Genomic DNA, 27,218 nt, shown 5'->3' with positions numbered 1-27,218 from the left:
AACCAATAGAGAAGATCAACAAACAAAGAGTATGTTTTTTGAAAAGATAAAATCAACAAATCTTTAGTTAGGCTCACTAAGAAAAAAAAGAGAGATGATTCAAATAAAATGAAAACTAAAAAGGAGACATTAAAACTGATACCATAGAAATAGGTGATGGGGGGGATGGAGGCAGCAAACCACCTTGCCATGCATGTACCTATACAACAATCCTGCATGATCTGCACATGTACCCCAGAACCTAAAGTACAATAAAAAATAAAAATAAAAAAGTATGTAAGAGAGATTTCTAGGAACAATTATATGCCAACAAATTGGATAACCTAGAAGAAATAAATTCCTAGACACATAGAACCTACCGTGACTGAATCATGAAGAAATAGAATATGTAACAGATCAATAACAAGTAAGGAGATTAAATAAATAACCAATAATTAAAAGTCTCTCATCAAAAAAAAAAAAAAAGCCTAGGACCTGATACCTTCACAACTACATTCTACCAGACATTTAAAGAAGAATTACTACCAGTCCTTTTCAAACTATTCCAAAAAATGAAAGAGAAGGGAATACTACCAAACTCTTTTTATGAAGCCAGCAAGTACTTTGATACCAAAGTCAGATGAGTGCTTTACAGGAAAAGAAAATTATAGGCCAGTGTCCTCAATGAACATAGATGTAAAAATCTTCAACAAAGTACTAGCAAACAAAATTCAACAACACATTAAAAAGGTCATCCACCATGATCAGGGGGATTAACTCCTGAGATGCAAGGACGGCTCAACATACATAAATTAACAAATGTGATCCATTACATTGAAAGAAAAAAAGGACAATAAAACCCATATGATCATCTAAAGCATTTGACAAAATTCAATATTCTTTCATGATAAAATCTCTTACCAGATTAGGTAGAGAAGAAAGGTACCTCAATAAAATAAAGATGGCCAGGCACAGTGGCTCACACCTGTAATCCCAGCACTTTGAAAGGCTGAGGCAAGCAGACCACTTGAGGCCACGAGTTTCAGTCTAGCCTGGTCAGCGTGGTGAAACACTGTCTTTACTAAAAATGCAAAATTAGCCAGTCATGGTGGTGCATGCCTGTAATTCCAGCTTCTTGGGTAGCTGAGGAATGAAAATCGCTTGTACCTGGGAGGCAGAGATTACAATGATCCTAGATCATGCCACTGTACTCTAGCCTGGGTGGCAGAGCGAGGCTTTTGTCTGATTCCACACAAACACACACACAAAGAAACCCTGTTAGAACAAATGAATACAGAAAAGTTGCAGGATACAAAATCAACACACAAAAATCAGTAACATTTCTATACACTAACAAAGAGTTATCCAAAAAAAGAAATCAGGAGAAAAATCTCATTTACAATAGCTACAAAAAGGATAAAATATTTAGGAATAAATTTAACCAAGGAGGTGACTATCTTCTTCAAGGAAAATTATAAAATGTTGATAAAACAAATTGAGGAAGACACAAATAAATGGAAAGATATTCCATGTTCATATATTTCAAGAATTAATACTGTTAAAGGTTTATACCAGCCGAAGTGATCTACAGATTCAATGCAATCCCTAACAAAATTCCAACATCATTTTTCACAAAAAGAGAAAAACAGTCCTAAATTTCTTGTAGAACTGCAAAAATCCTTAAATAGCCAAGGCAGCTCATAAGAAAAAAAAATAAAACTGAAGTTATCATACTACCTGATCTCAAAATCTAGCACAAAACTATAGTAATCAAAAGGGCATAGTACTGGCAAATACATGCGCGTGCACACACACACACACACACACACACACACCCACCCCAACCAGTGGAACAGAATAGAAAGCCCAGGACCAATTTATGTATGGTCCATTGATTTTTTTGTGTGTTTGTTTAGATTTGGGACAGGGTCTTGCTCTGTCATCCAGGCTGCAGTACAATGATGTAATCACAGCTCACTGCTGCCTCAACCTCCCAGGCTCAAGCAATCCTGCCTCTTCAGCTTCTAAATGTGCTGGGATTACAGACATGAGCACTATGCCTAGCCTATGGTCAACTGATTTCTGACAAAGGCACCAAGAATGCACAATGGTAACTATCAAAATGATAGTCTCTTTGATAAATGGTGTTCAGATAACTAGCTATCCACATGCAGAAGAATAAAATTGGGCCCTTATCCCATGCCATATGCAAACATCAACTCAAAATGGATTTAAATATATGATCAGAAACTGTAAAACTACTGGAAGAAAACATAGGGAAGAAACTACACAACATTGATCTAGGCAATGATTTTTTGGATTTGAACCCAAAAGTACAGGCAACAAAAGCAAAAACAGACAAATAAGATTATATCAAACTAAAAAGCTTCTGCACAGCAAAGGAAACAACAGCATGAAGAGACAACCTATGACTTAGGAGAAATATTTGCAAGCCATATATATAAGTCATTAATAGCCACACTTTATAAGGGGCTCAAACAACTCAGTAACAAAAACAAAACAAAACACAGTTAGTAAATGGGCAAAAGACCTACATAGACATTTCTCAAAAGACATCTAAATGGACAACAGATATATTTTTAAATGTTCAACATCACTAATCTGTTGAGCTATTTAGTGATTAGACTAACCCCTAATTTCACACTGTATTCATAAATCATAACACTGTGTACCCCATAGAATTATACAATTACAAATTGCCAATTTACAGTTTTTAAAAGTTTGAGGAGCACTATGCCAGCTATTCCCTAGGGAGTGGTTTTCTATGAAGTTATCACTGTAGATTTTAACAAAACAAATAATGACCATAACATATCATGGATACACCTCTAAATAAAAAAAGTGAACTTTTTTGATAGGGAGTTAAGAGAATTTATTGGCAATTTGAAATAATTTTTATTTCAGTGATTTTTCAAAATTTATTTCTCTCTACACTTGAAAGCATCTCTACACTTGAAAGCATCTACTATAATTCAATGTCTTTTCTTACAGTTAATTTTTAAAGCAACAGCTGGCCATCTTGTGAAAAAGTAACATCTGTCAGATCAAGTACTGAAACAAAAATAAAACCTGTATGACAACAAGATAACTTCAATTTTCTTGTGGATCAATTGAGTTTTAGGTTTCATTATGGTGGCATATGAGCAGGCAAAATGTGTTCAATTTCCAATTAGAATTTCATGGAAATTGACCTAATATTCATCCTCAATCTTTTAAAAATGATTAGTCTGTGGGTGAGCCTGGTTTATATTTCTTTTGGACCATTTAGCATTTGAGAATATCAGAACACTTCACATATTAAACCTTAATTCTGGCTTCTTTAAAAAAAAAAAAAGAAAGAAAGAATTTTGGAACACAAGCCTCTAAAGCCTCCAGGCAAGAAGTGATCAGGGTTGAATGAACACTATCAATTTTAGGTAAGGCTGTCCTCAAGATCATTACGCCCCAACCCTCCTTTACATCAGATTTGCTTTCCTTGTTTTCATTACTTGCACTTAAGTATTTGAGTTGGCAAGACTGATTCATTCAACCATCCTTCCATGCATCAAACATTTTTAAATAATGTGTGTGACAAACTGTTCTATAACAGGTATGTTACTAAGATCTAGTCTATGCCCTCAAATACCCAAAAGCTCTATATGGTAGACACAGAAATAAATCATTGTACTACAGTACGGTAGGAAAAAAAAAATAGCAGAGATCTGCCCAGAACATTATGAGAGCTCTGAGAAACAACACAGCGTGCAGAGGAAAATTCAGGGAAGGATTCTCTGAAGTGCTGTTCCTGATGAAAAAAGAATCAAAAAGAGTCTAAGGTAATCTAGGCAGAAAACAGTGTAGGAAAGGGACAGCAGTCAGAAACATTGATCATTTATTGTTAGAGTACAAAGACTGGGAAGAAGGCAGGGAGAGTTGATGTTGGTGAAGGAAGGTGGAAGTCAGATTGTGGAAGCCAATAAACTGAGCTATCCCACAATAGGGTCTCAGGTTGTTGCCAATGAGTTAATCCACATAAGACAGCATTCCAGTTTAATATCATGTCTTACAGTGTGAACATTTTTGTTATATTTGATATAAAATCTTCCTAAAATACACTGGATACATCTCTCTTTTCTTATAGTATATTTCTAATGATCAGATTAAGTTTCTTTTGATGACTCAACAATACATTATGAATGTCAATCACTATAGCGTGCTGCTGATAAAATATCAATGCTATCAGTGGGTTTGAGAGTTATGGGACTTTTCCTCCTACACTAATAATAATCCACTTGAGTAACTCATCTTTTTAAAATACAAAGCTGTTAGTTAAATTGACAGCAACAAAAAGTCAGTCTCAAGTACTGTCCCCCTCTTCTTATTTGTTCTTTCTGACATACTGTCAGCTAAAAGTAAGAGCAAGTTCATTAGGTATATGTAAAGTAAGTCATTTATTTCTGTTAGAACAAGCACCCTTATAAATTATATACACAAATTTCATGCCAACTCTTTTATTTACTAGGAAGCCCCTCCATACTATTTATTTTAAATTTTCATGGAGACTGTTGAAAGCATTTGAGAATAGTGGTTCTCATCCTTTTTATCCTTCTACTCTGCATCTGAGCAGGTGTTTACCTAATGAGAGCTCCCTTAGATTGCTATATAGAGGTACTCACGGTGTAGGCTGGGACTCTCAAAAGCCTCATTCCTCTGTCTTCTCAGGAAACATACGAGAGGGCCTGGCAATATCAGAGAGTTCCAGGGCTAAACTTAAACCCCCTAAAATTTATAATCATGTTAAATGGGAAAGAAAAACAATTGCAATATAAATAAGCATAGTATGACCCCATTTAAAAATATGTAATATAAATAAATAGAAAGACATTAAATAATATAAAATATATATATATTAGTTTATATATTTATACATATTAGTTTATATGTATTTATAAATATGAAGATATTAAAGAATATACATTAAAATGCTTTTAAAAGTAAATTATTTTAGGAATTTGGTCTTTAGTTCTGTTTACTAATAAATTGACTGGGGCACAGCTCACAATGCCTAAGATACACCATAGGATCATAAAAAGATGGTGCTGGTTTCCTGGGTGAGTGAAGCGAACCTGTGGTGTATAAATATCCCAGGAGACTAAAAATTCAAACTACCTTTGCTTATGGATAGTTCCTACTTCTCAGTTCTTGTCCTCTTCTAATACTTCTGAAAGTGGATAAACCCGGTCATAGAACAGAAGAGAAAGAGACATAATGGACTCAAAAATAAAGATGGTAACAGAAGAAAGAAAGGAATACAAAGAGGAAGATAAGAAACAGGGGAAATTACCCAATTTCAGTGGGACTTGCAAAGATTTGAATGAACAATTATGTATTTAGCACACAGTTAACATATTTAGTACCTATGAATTTGGGACAGTCCCTAAATGCAAAAAGCTTATGGTTTCATCTTGAGTCCCAGAATATTTCCAGTGTAAATCCCTTTGTAAATCCTACGTTTTAAAATTCTGTCTCTATTCTCTTTTTTACCAAATTTTTTCATATATTTTATATGAAAATGCTTGTTTCTATAAAACATAAAATTGCAGAACAAGTGAATTAAATTTTGTTCTACAGATCTCCTAACAAAAATCTTAGTTTACATAATAAAATAATCTGAGCCATATGCATATGTTGGTAGCTTCCTACTGCTGTGAGTTGAAGCATAATAGGAAAAATGTCTTTGTCCTTCTTTCTGAACCCTGTGAAATATGACACTGGAAATAAGTATTAAAAATATCTTGTCCAAGAGAATAGAGAATAAGCCCTAGGAATATAAACTTTGGAGTCAGACTGCTTGGGTTTGAATCTCAGCTCTCCGAATTACCTACGTGACTGCAAAAATTAGTTTTTATGTCTTCTTTTACACTTTCTAAGCTGTAAAATGGAGAAAATAATAGATCTACTTCATGGGGCTGCCATGAGGTATTAATGGGTTCCTATGCATAAAAAGCTTAGCATCTTGCCTGGCAGATAGTATGTTCTTTATTAATATTTCTTCTGCTAGTAATCTGGAAAACTAATCCACACAAAGAGGTTAGAATTGTGTTGTCCAGTATGATAACCTCTAACCACGTATAACAATTTAAATTCATTAAAATTAATTAATGCTGAAAATTCAGTTCCACAGTTGCACCAGCCATGTTTCAAGTGCTCAATATCAGTGGTGGCTACACTGGGCAAAGCAGATAATGAACACATCTACCACTTCAAAAATTTCTACCACGCAGTGTTGTACTAGAAACTGATTATAATAACAAGAATAACAGAGACCTAAGGAAATAGACCCAGAGGCTTCATGAAGTGCTGAGGATGCTTTTATGTGTATGTGTCTGTTTTTTCCCATGTGTCTCCAAGAGTGGGGCAGGGCTGATAGTTAGAAAACTGAAGCTTAAGGCATCTTGAAGAGCGAACAGGTTTTAGGTAGGAAAACATTACAAAAAGTGTTAAGGCTGTTTATTGTCTTGTATGTCTTTTACATCTTTTTTAAAATTTCTTGATTCTAGTACAATAATTACTGCCTAATAGGTACTCACCATACATTCGCTTAATTCATAAATTTACAAGTCAAGTATGAATGGAATGAGGATAGAGAGGATGGGAATATCTGCAAATGGGGCTGGAGGGAGAAGAAAAGAGAAGGTCAGGATGGGAGAGACTAGGGGTTTGTGCATAAAGGGGTATGCAGAGCATGATGAAGTGAACACACAGAGGGCGTGCAGAGTGAAGGTGAGGGCAGTCCAGGCCTCTGCATCTCTCTACCCAAGAATCGTTCAGCTCGCTTTATATTGGGTGTTTTCCTTCTTTGTTCCATTTTCTCCTTGTACATTTAGAGTGAGAAAGAGATGGCCAGAGGAAAACAGAGTTATATGTTTGGCTGCATGGAGCTACAGAAACGGAGACGGTTTCTGCACACATTGTAAGATTTAATAAACTTGTCCTTCCTCCTACTTCCACCTCCTCGCTAAAGAATCCAATGTGAAACATCAGTTTGCAAAGAAAAAAAAACTGACATTTTTAATATCAAGCTTTAGCATCTGTGAAGATGGCATAGGCTTTTGCAATGTATGAATACTCTTTAATGTCTTTCAATAAAATTTTAAATTTTTATTCCATTAAAGCTATCTTTTGCTACATTTATTCCCAAAGACCTTAAGTTTTGTTTTTTATGTTAACAGTATATTTATTATGTTTCCTAACAGTTCATTGCTGATATAAATGCGTCTGACTGATTTTATATGTCAGTCATATACACAACAACTTGCTAAACTGTCTTACTGTATCTAATAATTTTTCCATGGAATTTTAGAGCTTTACTATACAGTCAGTCTTATGCTAAGAGCGACACTTTTGTCTTTTCCTTTAAAAGTTATCATTGTTATTTCTACCACTTCCTACTGTACTAGTTAATGCTCCAGTACATGCTTATAGAAGCAGTGGGGTAGGTGTCATTGTCTTTCTCATGAATGTAAAAAGAGATGCTTCCAATATAAAAGAAATTGAAGAAGGCACAAACAAATGGAAAGATATTTTGTGCTCATGGATTGGAAAAATCCATATTGTTCAACCATTCACATAACTCAAAGTGATATAGAGATTCAAAACAATCTCTATCAAAATTCCAGTAGCATTTTTCACAGAAATAGAAAAACAATTCTAAAATGGATACAGAACAACAAAAGAATCCAAACAGCCAAAGTAATCCTGAGAAAGAAAAACAAAGTTGGAGGCATCACACAACCTAATTTCAAATTATATTTGAAAATTATAGTAATCAAAACAATATGGTATGGTATAAAAACAGACACATTGACTAATGGAATAGAATAGAGAACCTATAAATAAACCCTAGCATATAGAGTTAAATAATTTTTGACAAGGGTACAAAGAAGACACAATGGAAGAAAAGATAGTCTCTTCAATAAATGATATCGGAAAAACTGGATACCTACATGCAAAAGAATTAAATTGGACCCCTCTCTTACACCCTACACGAAAATCAGCTCAAAATGGATTAAAGACCTAAACATAAGATCTTTTCCTAGAAGGACACATAGGAAAAAAGCCCCTCGACTTTGGTCTTGACAATAATTCTTTGGATATGACACCAAAAGCACAGGCAACAAAAGCAAAAGTAAACAAGTAGGACTTCTTCAAACTAAAAGCTTCTGCACAGCAAAGAAATCAACAAATGAAAAGAAGTGTTCAAAACTACATAACATTCAGAACAAGAAGAAACACAGCTAAGTGATAATGAATTTAGTTAATAGCAAAATTTTCATTTTGGGGAAATTTTACCCTAAAAATCTTGGGTGATTTAAAAAAAAAAAAAAAACGTATTCCTCAATACTTTCTGAAATTACAGAACTTGAAGTTTACACCGAGAGTCCAAATGAGGAAGAATGTCAATATTATGATAAAAATAAAATCCTAATAAATTATTTTATTCTGTAATTTAAATGTAAAATTATTGCAACGGGCTATTCTTTAAGGAACAAACTGGAAGGGGAATTTTTCCATATACTTTCTCAAAAAACAACTCTCTGACACCACTCTTCCAACATCTTATCTAGCATATCAGTATAGACCCATCATTTCTGCTCCTAAAATATATCAAGAATAGCACCTTGTATATAGTAGGTATTAGATGAAAATGTGCTGAATTAGAATATACCATTTTCTAATTTATTTGACAATATCTTGTCATTGGATCCTAAATAGCATAATTTTTAAATCTCATATGTTTGTTCTTAGATAAATACACAGTAATAGTTTCCTTGATTGAAACTAGGTTTATTTTCAGCTCTGGCTTTCACAGTGAATCTAAAATAGTGGAAATAATAGGTTTCCAAAACTAGCTACATATCAGAATCATCTGGGTAATTAAAAAAAAAAATGTCATTGTTAGGCTCAGAATTTCTACCCTCAGAAATTCTGATTTATTTGGACTCTTGTCAGTCGTAGGGCATCTATATTTTCACAAATCATTTAAGTGATTCAAATACATAACCAGATGTAAAAACCACTAATTAAAACATTTTTAAATAGTCATTATCTGACATATATATTTAGACAAGAGCTTGCTAATATTTTCTCTATGTTCATTTAACATATAACACTCTTTCTTCAGTGATATCTTTGTCCATAATTTTCTAGTAAAGGGATATTAGATTTGTGCAGGTAAGAAGCGAGATGGGAATAATTTCTAAGCTACTTAGAGTATATAGGGTACATTGTAATCTAATTTGAAAATGATTGACCTTATTTCTAGATGACAGATTACAATAAAAATCAACTAAATTACTTTATAAGTTTTGCCCAGGCACAACTTTGTAAAAATCAAAATTATAGTATCAATAATGTTTAACTTTTAGAGCATTTCTTTGCTTATCCATTCTTTTCTAACTTTCTTGATTTTAAGTTGGATTTCTTCATTTCAATATTTTTTTTCTGGAGATAATGAGCTTTGGTCTCAGGAAGTTTCGTTTTCACAAATCCTTTCAACTTAAATTAAATAAAAATTTACACCCCTTTCCTCTTGTTATTAAAACAAAAACAAAAACTAAAAAGATGTATTCCCATAGGTATTCTATGAACTTGAAAAGAAAAACTGTTTATATACATATTTTATTTGTAGGATTGTCAAAAAATATTTAACAAGCACCATTTTAGAGATCAAGAATATAACACAAAACTCTTAAAACTCATCAAATAACCTAAGCTGCAAGAATATACAACTCCAATATTGTTTTTCTTAAAAGGCTAAGATGAAAACATGATACCGTAAAGGCAAAGTCTAGTGATACCATATGATGTCCATAGAGGAAGGAATTGAAGAGATAAGGCCAATACACTGAAATCATTTTGTATAAAGCAGGCAATGATTTATTCATTTAACAAATATTTATTAAGTCCCTACCAGATGCCAGTCACTGTTTACAGAGTATATCTTGTCCTCATTGAGCTGCTATTCTACTTCAGGGGAAGCGTAAAACAATAAAGGTAAAAACAAACAAGCATATAATCAAAACAATCAAATATGAACTCAAATCCTGGCTCAGATACTTAAGAACCATTAATTCTTTGGCAAATGATTTTACCTTTCTAAACTTCTGTTTCTGCATTTACAAGTGGAAATAATATTACCAAACACACAGGTTTGCTGTGAGGATCAAATAAGCTAATGTTAATAAATCAACACCCTGGCATAGTCTTATCTGTGTTTTAAAGTCCACTAAAGAATAATATCCAAACTCCTTAGCTTTGGACAGATCATAAACAACACTGTTTGCCTTCTAATCTTTCATGTCTCCACTTCTTTCTCATTTACCCTAACTCTAGCACACTGAACATCATGTTTCATTGATTCTAAGACATATATTTCTGCCATTTTAACTTCTTTAAATAGAGCATGTCTTATAATCTAAGCCTTCTTGCAATCACTGTCAGTCAAGTGTCAGTTATTACTGTGACATAGTTTTCATTACCGGTGCATGTACAGACATTAAAAACAATGGCATTCAGAGTTTCAGAATGAATGGCATGGCTTGAAGAAAAAAAATCCTGGAAACAGTAGTAAATCTCCTTTTAAGTCTAAGAAACAAATACGTGTGTGTGTGAGTGTGTGTGTGTATGTGTGTTGGGAAGAAGAGTGCAGAGTACATAAGGAACAGTGGTGAATCAGATTTGTTTAGCAACATTCTGGAACTGTTAATCAAAATAGGCTAGTTACATGTAATTGTAAAGTCAGCTTAATTGCCTAGCACTGAAAGCTTTTGGTCTATTACAGATTCTTTAGATTGTTTTTTAAAAAATGCTTCATCACCAATGTTCTTTTGGCACATAGCACAATACTGTGGATAAATGTAGGCACTGAAGTTTCTGAATTGGAAAGTGATTCTGAAGAGTCCATCCCCAAGCATGAAGAACTTAGGAATACCATAACAAATTTGTTTTGCTTATATTTTCTTTTCTCTTAGTACATAAGAGATACTTATGATCCAAATCTATATCTAATCGAGTATAAAGAAGTGTTTTGATAGGTATAAAATAAAAATCTAAGATACAATTTAACGGATAGCACTTTTTTTGCTTATTTCTTAAAGATACATAAAATGTCAAAGCAAGTTACAATTGATAGAAGCTTAGACTTCATGCAAGGTGGTATTCATGAGTCCCCTAAGATGGTGCCTACAGTACCAAAGAAACTTAAACAAATGTTTGCTGAAATAGATTAAGAATCTTTCCAGATGGAATACAGTGTCTGGCCCTAAATGCCTCTCCAAGAAAAGGGTTCCTGCAGAAATCCTTCCCCTAGGTAAGCGTGGGGATTTTCTAACTGCCTAGGGATCAGCTTTTTGTAGCTGCTGCTTCCACCCTTCAATGTATTCAATGCAAAATTCTGTTTCAAGAAGGGCTAACACAGTAATAACAAAAATGATTTTTATCTTGAACAGTTTAACCCCCTAAAAGAATTTTTAAGTTACCTTTAGAAATTACCATTTCTAATTCTTACATTGACTCACAACTCTCAAGATAGTTTTGTTAGTGATTCCCATGAAGAGAACTCTTCCTAGTTTTGTGTGAGGGTTTTGTGCTGCTACAGGTCAGGAAAACATGCTCTTTGTGCCACAAACCAAAGCTGCTACAATTGAAACGTGAACTCTGCTTTGAATAGGCAATCACTCTTTATATGACTATCCACACTGCAATTGATTTGTGGCAACTTAAATTTTTAGATAAATGTCATGTAAATGCTTTAAAAATTATGCAAATCCTGTGGTGAAATCCCCAGTTTCACACGGTCTTGTGAGTCAGTGTCTCTAAAACAACCTGCATTATAGCACAGAAACAATTTTATCCACACAATGGCAATGAAAAGTAAAAGAAAGCCTTGCCTTTTGCAATCTCTAGTCATGATCAGTTTGTGGATCTTTGGTAACATTAGCAATCTACACACAATTTTGTTACATTCATAGTCTTCCTCTAGTGACAAGGATTGGCAGTTTTTCAAAACCTACTTTCACTGTTTATTGAAATGAGAGATAAAACGAAATCCTTTGTTCTTCCCTTTCTTCCCATTTGTTCCAACTGCTAGCTGTGTAACATTTGGCAAGTCACCTGCCTTCTTTTTACTGTGATTCCTTTTTCTTACCAGTAAAGTGCGGACTATAAAAATGCATATCTCATAGGTTTGTTGTAAGGATTAAATCAGTTAATACCTACAAAGCACTTGGAGAAGGGCCTAGCACACAGAAGCCTCTAATAAATCTACCTATTATTTCTATTCTTGCTGGACATAATCATGTAAAATCAACAGAGATGAATGGATAAATAGATTAATGAATTAATGAAAGAAGTGAGTAAAGCTTGACCCTCAAAGGTGATGAAGATTTCAACAGAACAAGAAAGTGGGGGTTAAACATACTTAATACTGCTATTTATGCCCTTCTCTTCCAGTCTTCTGCTTGTACCCAAGATACAACTTGGATATAATGAGCATAGCACAAGGAATGTTGGTTCAGTAGATCAGAGCCAACATGTGGCTCTTCAAATACCTATGAAAAGGGAGAAGAGAAGGAATGGCAGGTGAGTGCACTTTTGAAGAGCATAATCCACCTGCATCCAGCTGTGCCCTGCTGGATACTGAGAGAACAGACGACCCCATGCAACCTGCCTGCCCCTCTCTCCACGTGTTCCAGTCCCAAATATATTGGGTTTTGCCCACTTGACAACAACTTACTGGCTGTGTAAATTTCCTCACATTGTTTAACATCTCTACATTTCAGCATTGTTCTTTTATAAAACAGATACTAAAAATAGCTGAGTGGATGCTCTGAAGATCGAATTACATTTGTATGACAACTAGAAAAGAACCTGCCACAGAATAGGTATTCAAAAAATGTTAGTTGCCCCAAATATATATAAATATTTTGGATTAGTCCTCCACAGAAACAGCCACTTACATTAAACTGTATATAATTCTAGTTCACATCATTTCTCCTCTTTGTCACGGCTGAGAGCTGAAGTAGGTAGAAAGCAGTTAGGGTGCAATCATATAGGTTGTCTGAGTATGTGTAACACTCATTTCTGTATTCTGCTCTAAACAGAGATTCTATAAGAACTGTGATTCAATCAGTTCCAATGGCTTAAAGCCTCTTGAGCAGCATACCAAATTTTAGATGCCAAAGTTTAATTACAATTTGCCATATGGATGAGCACTTCTCTATGTATTGAAAGACATCAGAAGATTCCTAAACAACGAGCAATCACACATGGTAATTTTTTCCAACTGGAACCAATTATATTTAGCATTTTTTATGAAAGAGGGAGAAAAATAAGAATGGACTCAAGAAAATATTTTTCTTTTATGACTTTTACCCTCTTTAAGGTGAATTGCCTAACAAAGTTACTTCTTACAACTCAAGAAGCATAACTGTCTAGAGAAAAAAAATTATGCAATGTCTTCCAGGAGGCAAACATTTTGTTACAGAATAAATGTGGGCTTTTAAGCACATCTGGCAATCATTCCACAACCTACAATGCTGGCATCCTAAAAATGTTTCATTATAATAATGTGTTACCAGAGGAGTTGATTACTTCAGGCCAGGAAAGGTTTCAACACAAAATAGGTGGTTTCCATGCAGAGCTTCAAAGTCATCAGCTATGAGACCCACCATTAATCCAAGTAGTTGGGAAAGATGATGGCTCCTAATAGAGGGAGATCCAGATTCGAAGGTGGTTTTTACACGTCCTTTTTTCTGGAAGAGCAAGCTTCCACACTGCAAACATTTTACCAAAGTCCAGGTCTTGGCTTTATGGTTATAGATGCTATGTCTAAGGGTATAAGATTATAGGATTCTTTCCACATTCTAAACCACTACATATGTATAAGAAATCATGATGTCGCACATGCTCTTTTATTGATTTCATTTATCATTTGATAAATATGTCTTGCAAGAAAATCAGATCTTTCATTTTATTTGGAAATACCCCATACTGCAGCTGGGCTGTCATGTTCTGATGTGACTGCCCCTTTGGGGTCAGAGAGTAAAGCCACACCTCTGTGGGTCAGTGGCGGTATCTCTGCTTACAGGAGTGAACATATCTAATGTCAATCATCCAGGAAAGAAGGAGAATTTTAAAAGGAAATAAAGTTTGGAAAGTAGATCTTACAACAAAGAAAAAGTCATTCTTCAGTCTAGGCTGAGACTAAGCACTAGATCGATTGAGGACAGTCTGCAGAGGGAAAGCAAGAACACTCACTGCCAGATAGATGACACGGGGCCAGGCAAGGGTCAGTCCCTAAAAGACTATAAAAGAGCTGGAAGAGCAGTTATAGCCAGCCAGGAGTTTTTCTCTTTTTATTAATTCTCTTTGGTAAAGACATAACTTCCTCTCAGGTGTGCAGAGGAAACTTCAAGGGAAGAACTTCAGGCTAGAGAGCTAAAAGAAGAGTAGTATGCTAGTGGCAGTTGTGATTAGTGAAAGATTCCCTGAGAGATGAGTCTTTGTGACAGGCAGCTGGAATATAAGGCATAGGTATCTCTTTTGATATGGACATTCACTCTTCTACCTAACCTAGCTGATTCAGATGCTGTTTTTTAAAGTAGCCGGCATATTTTACTTCTTATTAGAATACATATCAAGGAAGAGGAAATCCCTTTGTTGAGGAATAAATTAAATGGCACCTTCTCTTTGCCAGGCACTGTGTTAAGTAGAGGGGGATGAAGGACAGTCCCACTTATTGTGGCTTATAGTAAGAGTTAAATGACACATGAACAAATAAGTGTAAAAATGTGTAGCAGATGTTTCAACAAACATGGTTGCCAAAAATGAGGGAGAGATAACAAGGATATGATAATTTAATATGATGCATAGGTCTGAGTCTATATTCTTCAATCTTAAACTTCTTTAAGACAATAGTTACCCTATTGGCAATCAATATCAGGAAAGATTCTCCAACTTATAGTCTGAATTTTTCATTCCCTTAGTTATTTGTCATTGTATTCAAGACTAATTTTTTTACCTGGAGAAAAGAAGGCTATACGTGGGGGCTTTTATTTACTTGCGGTCTCTAACATTACCTTTCTTAAATGGGGAATTCAAACTCTCGATCTTGGGGTTCATAAATCGGGGGTTCAGATCATCCAAAACCCTCCTGAAGTCAATAAAAAGTTTAAAGAATCCCTGACCCATTTTTAAAAAGTCATTTTTTTGTTTTTTCATATGAAATAGAAGATAGAGTTAAGAATCACTTTCAGTTTCCCCTAAGACTGTGATTCAATGTCACCTTTTAAAAATGTTTAGTACCTATCCATCAGGGATCTTATCAGCAGTAACGCACTGACTCCATTAATAACTGGAGAGTAAACCTTTTATGTAATAGAAAAGACATAGTTCTTACAAGCTGTACATTATATAACCAAGGTAATATCAAAATATGAATTCCTTTCCACTGTAAATACTTTGATTTTTAAAACTCACTCATTCATATTTCTATGTTTTGATTGATTTTTAGTATGTCCTCTTATCTATGGTGTTCTGCAAATTAAATGGTACATTAGAAAAGGTTTAATTTTCTGTTTTATACTACATTGGTATACTTCATGAACATGAGAATTCATCATTTCTGGGAAATTCTTACCCATTATCTATTCAAGTGTTGCCTCTCCCCTTTCTAATGTTTTCTTTTCCCAGAACTCTTACCTTCTAGCTCCATTACTCTTAACGATGTTATAGTTTCTATTTTTTATGTCTCTGCATTTTGAGTATTATCATCAATTGAGGTCTGTCTAGTCTATATTTAACCCTTCCACTGAACTTTTTAAGAATTCTATTTTTTTACTTATAGATGTTCTTTTTTTTTTCTGTAAAAATGTCTTGTTTTTTTCCTTAGGGTTTGATTTCTTCATTTATATTGTCAACATTTATATGTACGTTTTAAATATTCTTTTTCATGTTGTTTTATTACCTCAAGTTTTTAAAAGTCCACTCACTACTGCATGTAGTGTGTCAACTCTCGCTCATGGATTGTATCATCCACTGACTCTCACTCTTGGTCAATGATTTCCTTGTGTATTTTGTCATTCATTGTAGCTAGCATATCTTTAGCCAGACTTGCTTTCTTCCTGAAAATCCTAGGCAATCTAGATGCTTGGTACTATTCATTCAAAATGATCTTGTGTTTTACTCTCATAGGAGCCCCCGGAGTATTTTCCAGGTTGAGAATTTCTAGGCTAGTTAGGTAGAGTATAAAAGCAAAAACAAAAAACCCAAAATTGAAATTCTCAAGGGGGAGATTTCTCTTTGTCTTACTAATAAAGTTTCTTGTTCTGACTCTATGTTGGTGGGCATATATTTCTAGCCTATATTTTTATTGAATCGTTTTATGCAGGGCACAGGGATATCTCAGTTCCAGCTCTCTACTCACCTGGCACCAAGAGTTTACCTTCTTTCTGTCTCATATGGACATTAGATTCCAGGCTTCTTGGTCAGCAAGACCCATAACTCCTATGGTAGCCACATCATCACTTCACAATCTATACTCACTTTTAACATCTTTGTTCTTGCCACATGGTAGATTGCTCTTCTATTTTTCCCAAAGTTGGGTAGTGTTTTAAAACTACTCAAAAGTCTTTCATTCAGTACTGCTAGGTGTTTGTAACCATAAATTTTTCACATTGTCTCCGTCAACTGCATTGCCAGTGCTTTAAAGTTTACTGTTTCATTATTCATAATTAATCATTTACTCCTTCCCAAGCAGAAAGTTTAGCTGGACTGTGTTTTCATGTCCTGAAATTTTAGAAATGCTTAACTTTTTTTTAATGTCTGGGATTCTTCCCCAAATTCAGAAGTGATGAACTGTAGACATATCTTTAAAGTTCTAACTAAACAAAGGAAATCTGAAATTCCTCCTGGGAACTTGGCAGAACATGGGCCTTTCTTGCTAATCACCATTACAAATTGATCGAGTGTATTAATTGATTTGCTATTGAAAATCAAAAAAAAGAATATCTGAGTCATTTTCTTCTAAACGCCATTTTAACTTGTTACTATTTTTACTATTTAAGGCTTTATAATATATAATTGCTCACAAATGAGATAATTTACCATAATTTTCAGAAGTAAAAGCCCCTTAAATATATACAAAAATCTTACTAATATGAAAACTATGCAACAGAAATTTTTGGCAAGAGTCACAGAATTTATTCCACAGAAATGACAACTTACAAAGACTTGAGATCTTATAAGTGAAAATCTCAATGATTTGAGAAAATGACAATATTCATATCTAAAATGTACTCGTGATTGCCACTTTCAGAAATACACCTCCCACTGGAAAAAAAATGAAATTGTATAAATCACAAGTCAAAAGCATATGAAAGAGTTGATTTCTACTCCACCAGAGAAAGTAATTTTCTTTAGCTCTTTCTCATACATCATAGGTATGGAATATTTTTGTTTATTGGTTAAAATTTTCCATTAGTTGATTATTGAACTGGAAAAATTAAAACCTTGTCAGAGAAAACAGTGGATGAAAAATAACTATAGAATCTTTTGGAAATAATAGATTCATATAAAATCAAACTCAAATTCTAGAGCATGGCTCACTCTTACATGTATTACAGTACCTTTACATGACACAGAGGGTGGATGTTATGAATTGAAGCACATTAAAATATTTGTTTATCACTCTGGTGCTCAGTTCTATTTATTAAGAATAGTCCAGGATTCTCGAACCAAGAGAGAAAAATACATATTCACAAAATAGCACATGTGAATATGTATTTTGCCCAGGACAGCCTGGGCAGCACAGTGAGAACCTGTAGCTGAAAAACATAATAACAATAAACAGACAAATTAGGCAGTAAGCCACATTTGAAGAAAGCATTGGGGAAAGTTTTCAGGACAACGTGGAAATATTACTTTCTTTAGTCTCTCTCACTACTGATATATAACCACAAGTTTTTTAATCAAATATTTTTTGACAGACACAGTGACAAGTGATTATAGAGATTATAGAATAAAAAAAATGTTTTGTTCATGGTACAGTCTAATTTTTTAAAAGCAGTATAAACGTTTAGTCACTTAGTTTAGTCGGGAGGTAATGGTGCCAGACCTATAACCCTAGGATATCTCAAGTTTAAGCCAATAAAAATTCCATCTGTACCTTAAACTTACACTTTCAAAGCAAACTTTTAAATAGCAGCATTTCCGAATATCCAGGATTAATTTTTTTTTCTATTCTTATTTTTTCTCATCATATATCACCTTGTTATTCAGAGGGTGGTCCATGGATGAGCCACCTTGTCATCATCTAAGGGACTGTCAAGAATGCAGAACCTTGGGCTGTTCCTAAGACCTGCCTTCTCAAAACCTGCATTCTAACAAGATTTCCAGACACTCTTTATGCCACGCATTAAAGTTGGAAGAGTCTGTACTATGAGACATAAAAATATCTTCTAATTAAACACATCAAGTATAAGATTTCTTGGATGATGAAATTGTCCTGGAATTAGATATTGGTGATGGCTATGCAACTTTATGGATATACTAAATAATAGTGTATTGCACAACTTAAATGGGGACATTATATGATATGGGAATTATGTCTTGATCTTTTAAAAATAAGAATATATAAAAAATTGTAAATGCTCTTAACTTGCACAGCACACAGATTAATGAAACCAGTTCTAACTATTTTCTTTTATCTTTGAGAAAAGTTAGATACTCTCTTTACTGGGACTCACCTCTTTTAGGTGCTCTTTTAGATCGCTTAGACGCAGCGATCCTTTACTGGGGCGCACCTCTTACTTAGAAAGGGCACCGCAGCAGGCTTTGAGGCAGGCAGCCCTCACACACCACCCCATCTATTAGGAGGGTCTCCCAGGCTCCTAAGGGGAGGAATCCTCCCTCCAACTAAAGCTATTTATAGAGCTGAGAACCTGGAGAAACCGCTTGCGGGCGGATGTGACAAGTCAGGAAACGTAACTACCCAATCACCCAAAGGGGCAAGGGCTTAAATGCTATCTGCCCGCTGCACATGTGGTCACAGTGGTGTGGGGGAAGCGGAGTCTTTTCTTCTGGAGTCCACCCTGCTTACTCCCTACCTCTCCTCCCTCCACCCACCCCGCTAAAAACACTACCCTAGATTCACAAATAAACCTTGTAGTTACCCACAGGCCAATACAAACGACCCCGACGCCCTCACTTTTACAGCCCAGGAGTCTCCCGGCCCACTCCCCTGACAGGCTCGTCTCCCCCGACGCCCGCCCCTGGTAAAAAACCTTCGCACAGCCAGTGGGGAGGCCTATTGATTCTATTTCTGTCTTCACCCCAAGGCCCCAGGACCGAGGAGAGAATATCCTGGGGAACATGTCCACCCCCTTCCAAGCACGCCTTCTAACTTTGGCTGTCCGGCAGTTCAAGAACCTCTGCGCTCAGCCTGAAGCGCTAAGCCAGGCGTGGAGACTGCCAGGCGCGCGAGTTCCAGAGTTACCCACAGGCACCCAGGCGGCTCCATCCCTTGGTGGTGTAGTCCTCTCTCCCACAGAGGCTGAGTCAAGGGCGCACATCTGAATCAGCCACCTGTTCATATCATGCCTATTACGCAGCGATCCAGTCTCTTCGGGAGCACAGGATCAAGGGTTCTGGAGAAATCGACCAGCTCTCTCATCACCTGCAATGGTGTTGGTACTCCGCGGTGTCACTTTCGTGGGCAAACATACCCACGGGTACTCACCAGGAGCAAACCTAGACGCACACACCCCCACTCCCCGCGCGCCCGTCCTCTCACTCGGGTCCCAGCCCTGGCTCTCACAGACCTCCCAGCACCGTCCTAGGAGGTACACACGCGGGTTTAGAGCGCGCGCGGACCGGGCTCGGCCACTTATGAAAGCGCACAGCCTCCCTCCGCGCAGCCGGCGCCCGACCCGCCCGCGCCACTGGCACTCACAAGCAGGGGTAGTAGCCGTAAGAAGACAGCTGGGCGTGCGGGCAGCCGTCCTCTCCCAGCTCCGAGTCCATGAGCAGATAGTCCTGGCTCTCGTTGCGCCGCGCACCGGCTCCGACTGTGCCCCGGGGAGAACTGCCCCTCCGGGGCCCGAACTCCGGGCTCTGGCTCATGACAGGAACGCCCGACTGGCCTGGGTCCCACTCCCGGGGGAAGCGAGTGGACAGTTCCAGCAGGGACCCTGTGCGAAGGCCCGCGTCAGCGGCCGAACCGGTCCCGGGCAGACCGGTGCCCAGGGGACGGCGATGAGGCAGGGGTGCAGATGCCCGCCGCGTGTGGCTCCCCCGCTGGCTCAGGGAGAAGTCACCACTTAAGGGGGTGAAAAGGGGACCCTGACCTGAGTCGGTCAGGCCGAGGAGACCCCGCGAGGATGCGTCCGGGGCTCCAGGGCAGAGAGAGCACAGGCGGGGCCGCGGGTGGCAGCAAAGCCTGAGAACAGAGAGCAAGGGAGACGGAGCTGAAGAGTTACTATGTCAACCGAGACTCTCCAGCCCTCAGCTCCCGCCTTCTTCCCCCGCATTCTCCGTCAAGATCCCCACCTTTAAAGGGATCAGAGCGACGTTCTAGAAAGCACCCAAAGCATGTCCTGTAGCCACAACTTTCAGGAGGCGGTATGAATCTGAACGAGGAGGAGCCAGGCACACACTTTTTCCCCCCTCTACTATTTAGTCGGCTTATTTAGTAAGGACCCAACTGTGGACTTTCTAGGAAGATTCTTTTAAGAACCACTCTCGAAGAGCCAAGGAAACCTGTTCCTTAAAAGGGATACGAGCCTCTTCTTTCTCCGGACTGCCTTCATTTTCTACGGGCATTTTCTCTCTTACTCTCAACTCCTAAAGTTATTATGACTCTTTGCTTTAAAAGCGAACAACGTTCTGTGTTCCCAAAGCCAGATGTTCCCAGTTTCTGAGGAAAACAACAAAAATAGGCAAGCATTTTCCGATGATAAGGATAAAGAGGCCAACAACCTGCTTACTTCAGAGAAAAAAATTTCCTTCCATCACTGCGAGTGCCAGAATTATTTTTCTGCCAGATGTTTCCCACATTTCCACACTTTTTATTTTTAAGACTTAGTTTTCAATTCTGATAAATATGCACACATGTGAGAAGTAAAAACTTGTCAACAAGGATGAATCAGTATTCGTAGACCTTTACACAGTAGTAGCCAATTAAGAATCCATTCATTCAGTCAACAAATATTTAATGAATGCCAACTGCGTTTCAAACTATTACAGAATTCAGAGGCAAACAAGCAGATGAGGCACCTGTCTGCCCTCATAGAGCTTTCATGGCAGAGAGGGGAATCGATTAAATAAGCAAATGAAAAAATATCAAAGACAAATGTTACAATGAAAATAAAACAGGTTGATGTGATGGCAGCTGGTGACTGACTACTTCAGATGAGATAGTTAAAAGAGGCCCCTCCAAGGAGGTGCTTATTAAGTTGAGACATGAGTGGCAAGCAGCCAGCCCTGAAAAGATCAGAGGCCCATTGCAATTGGATGGAAGAAAGCCAGACTGAAATCTGTCTGCAAAGGTGCCTATGCTTCCCACGAACAGGTGGACAACAAAATGAAAGTTGGAAGGGTGAGCAAAAGCAATCAATTTGATAAAGGGCAAAAGGGGTCACACATTTGGAAACTTCTGAGTTTGCCTTTAAATTTAGAACAGAAGCTCAGAGCAGAAACCATTTTATCCCGAGGATCCAGCTTTGTATTTGTCACAGGTATGCAGGATGCATGCATGTTTATATGCGTGCTTGCATGCATGGATGCATGGATGGATGGAATTTAGAAAAATAAAAAAAATGTTCTTGGCACCTGAAAGAACATTTTCTCTGGGGAAGCAAACAACCCTGGATCATTCTGAAGTCTGTTCTTTCTGGTTTAAAAGGCTTCCTTTTGATCTCTCAACATGTAGAGCCATGATTTAAAATTCTTACAATTTTCTAGTTATCATATCTAGCAATAAGATATTCTGCCTGAAGTTTGTTTGTGGCAACTGCTATCTGTAAGTATACATTAGCTTTGATGCTTGAATGAATTAGTCAATAAATATTTAGTTAAACTGCCAAACTCATCTCTTTGGCAACACCAAGTATGGGAAAACATTCATGGGAAAAGTAATATCAAACGTTTTCCACCCAACTCAAATTCTGTGAGTTAAAGCCAAGTTAGAAAACACTTGTAGTGTCAGTTGAAGTGTTAATCTTTCATGTAAAAAAAAAAATTGAGACATAATTTATTTTGCTGTTGTTACAGTTAGTTGAACTGTTTGTGCCTTTTCTCCTAATACTTTTTTTTCATTTACAGGTAACAACCTTCACACTGAAAAAATTACTACAGTAAACTTTTATTCTGAAATCAATTTATCATTTGGTAAGAGACAAGTTTTTCTCTGGTTGTTTTTAAGTATAGTGAGTACTAGACCAACAATCCCAGGGGCATTTACTGAGTACACAGAAGGAATAAGATGGTGTACAAATGTTAGAAGATTCTGAAAGAGCTTATGACATGATGAAGTGGGATCATTAGATCAGAAGTCTCAAATCCTGGATTTTCATTTCGGCCATTTCCCTAACTGAAGTTGCATGATTTCAGAGAGGTCATTAAATCTCTCTGCTTCAGTTTATTCAGTTTATTCAGTAAGCTGCTATACAATTATGGCTCAATCTCTAACTTCCCTCATTATATAGTTATCTATGCAGTTTTATCACTTCACATTAAAATCATGGTGAAACCAATTTAAAAAAAGACAAAACATGATCAAATAATATATTTTTGCATCTAATATTGAAGTATGAAGTAGATCTGGAGTCACGAAGAAAGCTGAGTGAACAAAGAAATGATAGTTTTTAAAGTTAAAATTGTTGGGTGAGAGCAGGACTGAGTTCTTACAGAGTTGGAAATTGCTATGCAATTATAGGTTATGTATGTTTATGTAGTATGTTGATGCTATGGAAATAAAATGAACACTCAATCATTAATTCTGAGATATGACAATGAAGTTGATCTATGTGTCTCTGGGCAGAGGAATAGATGTCAATGAGAGAGGACCTTTGCCTCATTATACATATCTGCACTGTTTGATTAATAGATTGATTTTACAAACACTGATATTTTATATGTATGTATGTATAAAATACATATATATTATAAAATACACATACATATAAAATACATATATATTATATATGTGTATGTGCATATGTGCTGTATACATATCATATGCATATAATAACAGTGTTTTGAAAAGCTGACAGGAGAAAAATGAGCATAGAAAAAGAATTGTCCTCTAGAGCAGTGTTCCCCAAATTTTTTGGCACTAGGGACTGGTTTTGTGGAAGACAATTTTTCCATGGACCTGTGGGGTGGGATGGATGGTTTTGGGATTTTTTAAGTGCATTAAACTTATTGTACACTTTATTTCTATTATAATTAAATTTTAATATATAAGGAAATAATTATACAACTCACCATAATGTAGAATTGATAGGATCCCTGAGCTCATTTTCCTACCACTAGATGGTCCCATCTGGGGATGAGGGGAGACACTGACAGATCATCAGGCATATTCTCATAAGGAGCACACAACCTAGATTCCTCACATGTGCAGTTCACAATAGGATTCACTCTTTTAGGAGAATCTAATGCCCCCACTGATATCACAGTAGGTAGAGGCTCAGGCTGTAATGCAAGTGATGGGGAAAAGTGTAAATACACGTGAAGCTTCGCCAGCTTGCCTACTGCTCACCTCCTGCTGTGTGGCCCAGTTACTAATAGGATGGGCAGCAGTCCATGGCCTGGGGTTTGGGGACCCCTGCTCTTGGAAGTCTCAGGCAAGAGCCCCAAAGGGAAAGGAAAAGAAATTGCCACTAGGAGCAAAAGGTTGAGAAAACATTAAATGCTTAATGACTCAAGAAGCTCAAAAGTTACACAAAGCTGCAGTTTGTGAGTTGCTGCTGCTGATGGGAAACAACTAGCCTAGGAATCTCTCTGGGAAATCCAGTTTGGAGTTGGTTGGCCAGAAGCACAGATAAAAGTTTAGTCATGGTTTCATCTGGATATTTTAAAGCATAAGCTCTGACTCCTACCACATGTAAAAACAGAAGCACCTCAGAAGTTGCAGAGGGGCTGATTCTCTATGAATGAAGGTGCTCTGCAAACTCCAGTTTGAGGCAAATTTGAGCAGGTGCTACTATATCTATGAACCTCAATTTCTTAATTTTTAAAATAAAGAGGTTATGATAATTTATATTTAGTATCTCTCTTGCAGCTAAAATGTTAAGTTATTAACCATCAGAAACAAATAGAAGACTCTATGGATTGCTAATTTCATTTTTGCTGTATTTTGAGCTTGACATAGATATTGTCCAAAATTCTAACACTATCACAGACTTATTTTATAAGCACTTGCGATTAATAAGGTTTCACTTAGAGAAAAATTTATGTTGGACTACATTAACATCTCTTTTGGCATAATTATTGGGACATTTTTAGTAAACTATTTACCAAGAGCATGGTGTGATATGTTGGTCAGCATAATTGAAAAATATGAGCTGCGTAACAAAGGAATGATTCATAAATATTTAGAAGATGGTTGAAAAGAGTATTGATTTATAGAACAATGTCCCCCAAGTTTGGTAAATAAAGACATATCAAGAATCGACTGAACTGCTTTTGCTTTTTTGTCTTATTTTGTTTTTGCTGGTTTTTGTTTTGTTTTGTTTTAGTTTTCTTTCACTGGAGATGTTCAAATACAACTTGGACCTCAAGTTTCCACATATACTACAAAGGAAATAAATATACTTATGGAAAGTTAAACTAAGGTCCTTTAAGAAAAAGTCTAAAATTCAAAAACTAATCACTATCTCCATGGATCCAAAAAGTTGACAAAGTTTAATATCTATTGTTCATTTATTAAAAGAAAATAAGAAAAAGCTTAGTAAACTAAGAGTAACAGACACATTTTTGACGTAGCGAAGAAAACTGTTTTAGATAAAATCGAGATGGGGAAATACCAGCGATGTTTCCATTAACGTAAGAAATCAAATAAAGATGTGTGTAATTATCATTACTATTTTTTATAGCTAAAAACTTCAACAGTAAGTAAAATAAAACATAACAAAAAGTTTGAAATGAGAACATAAATCTACTACTTTACAGGCTATATAATAGTCTACTATAAAAAATTCAATATTTTTAACCAAAAATAGTTAAATTCAAAAGTGAGAAATGTGTTTGGTACAGTCCCAGATAATAAAAGTAAATAATAAAAATTCAGTAGTTTTCCTTTATATTGTCAAGAGCCAGTAAAAATATAATAAAAGCTATAACATATAAAATAGAAATATGTTTAACAGAGAATTATAAAACCTATGAAAAGAAAATTAAATCTTCACTAAGACCTAACTGAAAAATAATCAAAGATCTATATTAAATTATATAATACATTTTATTGGTAATTTCATTATACTCATATTAAATTTACACATTTAGTAGAATGTAGTAGTTTCAATATTGTCTTCCTAAGGACAGGTTTTTCTCTACTGTTTATTTTTTCACATTTCTAAAAATAAATTTATAAAAGAAAGAAAAATTCAAAAAAGAAAAGCAAGGAAAGAAACTTGGTCTAAAAAATATGAAATGATTTAATGAAACCACAATAAATAATGTAAATTGGTACCCACAAACTAGAAATATATGAATAATTTAATAGAAAGATAAAGGATACAAAGTATTTTAAGGTATGATAAAGACCACATATTAAGTCAATTAGAGAACTGAAGGAATGTGGAATAAATTAAATGGAATAAGAGATTTCTGTCTCATACCTTTGTCAAAAATGGTATGCGTTAGTAAGTCAAACGTAATTAAATAATTTGAAAAACCTACTAAAGATACAGTTAACTTTTTAAAGTGTATAATCAACACATTTAAAAAGATTAAAATCATATCAAGTATCTTTTTTTGCCAAAATGGCATGAAACTAGAAATACATAACAGTAAGGAGACTGGAAAATTCACAAGTATTTTGAAATTAAACAACATACTTCTGAACAATCAATGGATCACAGAACTAATCAAAGGGAAAATTAAAAAATATATTGAGACAAATGACATGTAAACACAACTTACAAATTATGGGAAGCGGCAAAGGTAGTTCTAAGAGAAAAGTTTGTAGCAAAAAAACACCTACATTGAAAAAGAAGAAAGACCTCAAATAAATAACCTAACATCATTCCTCAAAAAAAACAACAAAACAAAAACAAAAACAAATAAAAAAGAACAACCTAAGTCCATAGCTAGTAGAAAGAAGGAAATAACAAAGATCAGAGAAGAAATAAATAAAATAGAGACTCAGAAAACAATATAAAAGAGTAGCAAAATTAAGAGTGGGTCTTTTGAAAAGATAGAATTGATAAACCTTTACGTAGGCTAATAATAAAAAAAAAAGAGACTCTAAAGTCAGAAATGAAAAGGGAAACATTACAACTTACACAGAAATACAAAAAATCTTGAGACTATTACAAATAACTATATAGCAACAAATTGTATAGTTTAGAAGAAATAGATAAATTTCTAGAAACTTACAATCAACCAAGGCTAAACTATAAAGAAACAGCATATCTGAACAGACCAATCACAAGCAGGAAGACTGAATCAGTAATCAAAAATCTTCTGTCAAAGAAAAGCCTAGCACCTGATGTCTTCACTGGTGAATTCTACAAAACATTTAAAGAAGAATTAGTACCAATCCTTCTGAAATTACTTCAGAAAACTGAAGCAGGGGGAATACTTCTATACTCATTTTATAAGCCCAACATTACCCTGATACCAAAGCCAGACAGAGGCATTACAAGAAAAGAAAATTATAATATCCTCAATTAACATTGATGCAAAAATCCTCAACAACATGCTAGCAAACTGAATTCAACGATACATTAAAAGGATGGTACACCATGATCAAGTGGCATGTTTCCCTGGAATGTGGTATGGTTCAACATGGGCAAATCCATAAACGTGATATACGTATTAACAGAATATAGCACAAAAACCAAATGATCATCTCAATAGTTGAAGGAAAAGCAGTTTACGAATCTCAACATCCTTTCATGATTAAAAACTCTTGAGAAACTAGAAACAGAAGCATTGCACCGCAGCACAATATA

General features: G+C 35.7%; 1 protein-coding gene across 1 annotated transcript in view; it reads right to left on the bottom strand.

Annotated features, from left to right (window-relative positions):
• TRPC6 (transient receptor potential cation channel subfamily C member 6) overlaps positions 1–20,674 on the bottom strand; it is a 125,583-nt gene extending 104,909 nt beyond the window's left edge. The window contains exon 1 of the mRNA XM_032295702.1: positions 19,991–20,674. Coding sequence (XP_032151593.1) covers positions 19,991–20,160 — 170 coding nt within the window. The 5' untranslated portion in view covers positions 20,161–20,674. The remainder of the gene's footprint in view (positions 1–19,990) is intronic.
• Between the last annotated feature and the right edge of the window lie 6,544 nt (positions 20,675–27,218).

Source organism: Sapajus apella, unplaced genomic scaffold (genome assembly GCF_009761245.1).
Source record: "Sapajus apella isolate SASKATOON/1434 unplaced genomic scaffold, GSC_monkey_1.0 scaffold34, whole genome shotgun sequence".
Lineage (NCBI taxonomy): Eukaryota > Metazoa > Chordata > Mammalia > Primates > Cebidae > Sapajus > Sapajus apella.
The sequence above is the reverse complement of the archived record's forward strand: the minus strand, read 5'-3'. Positions and strand labels throughout refer to the sequence as shown.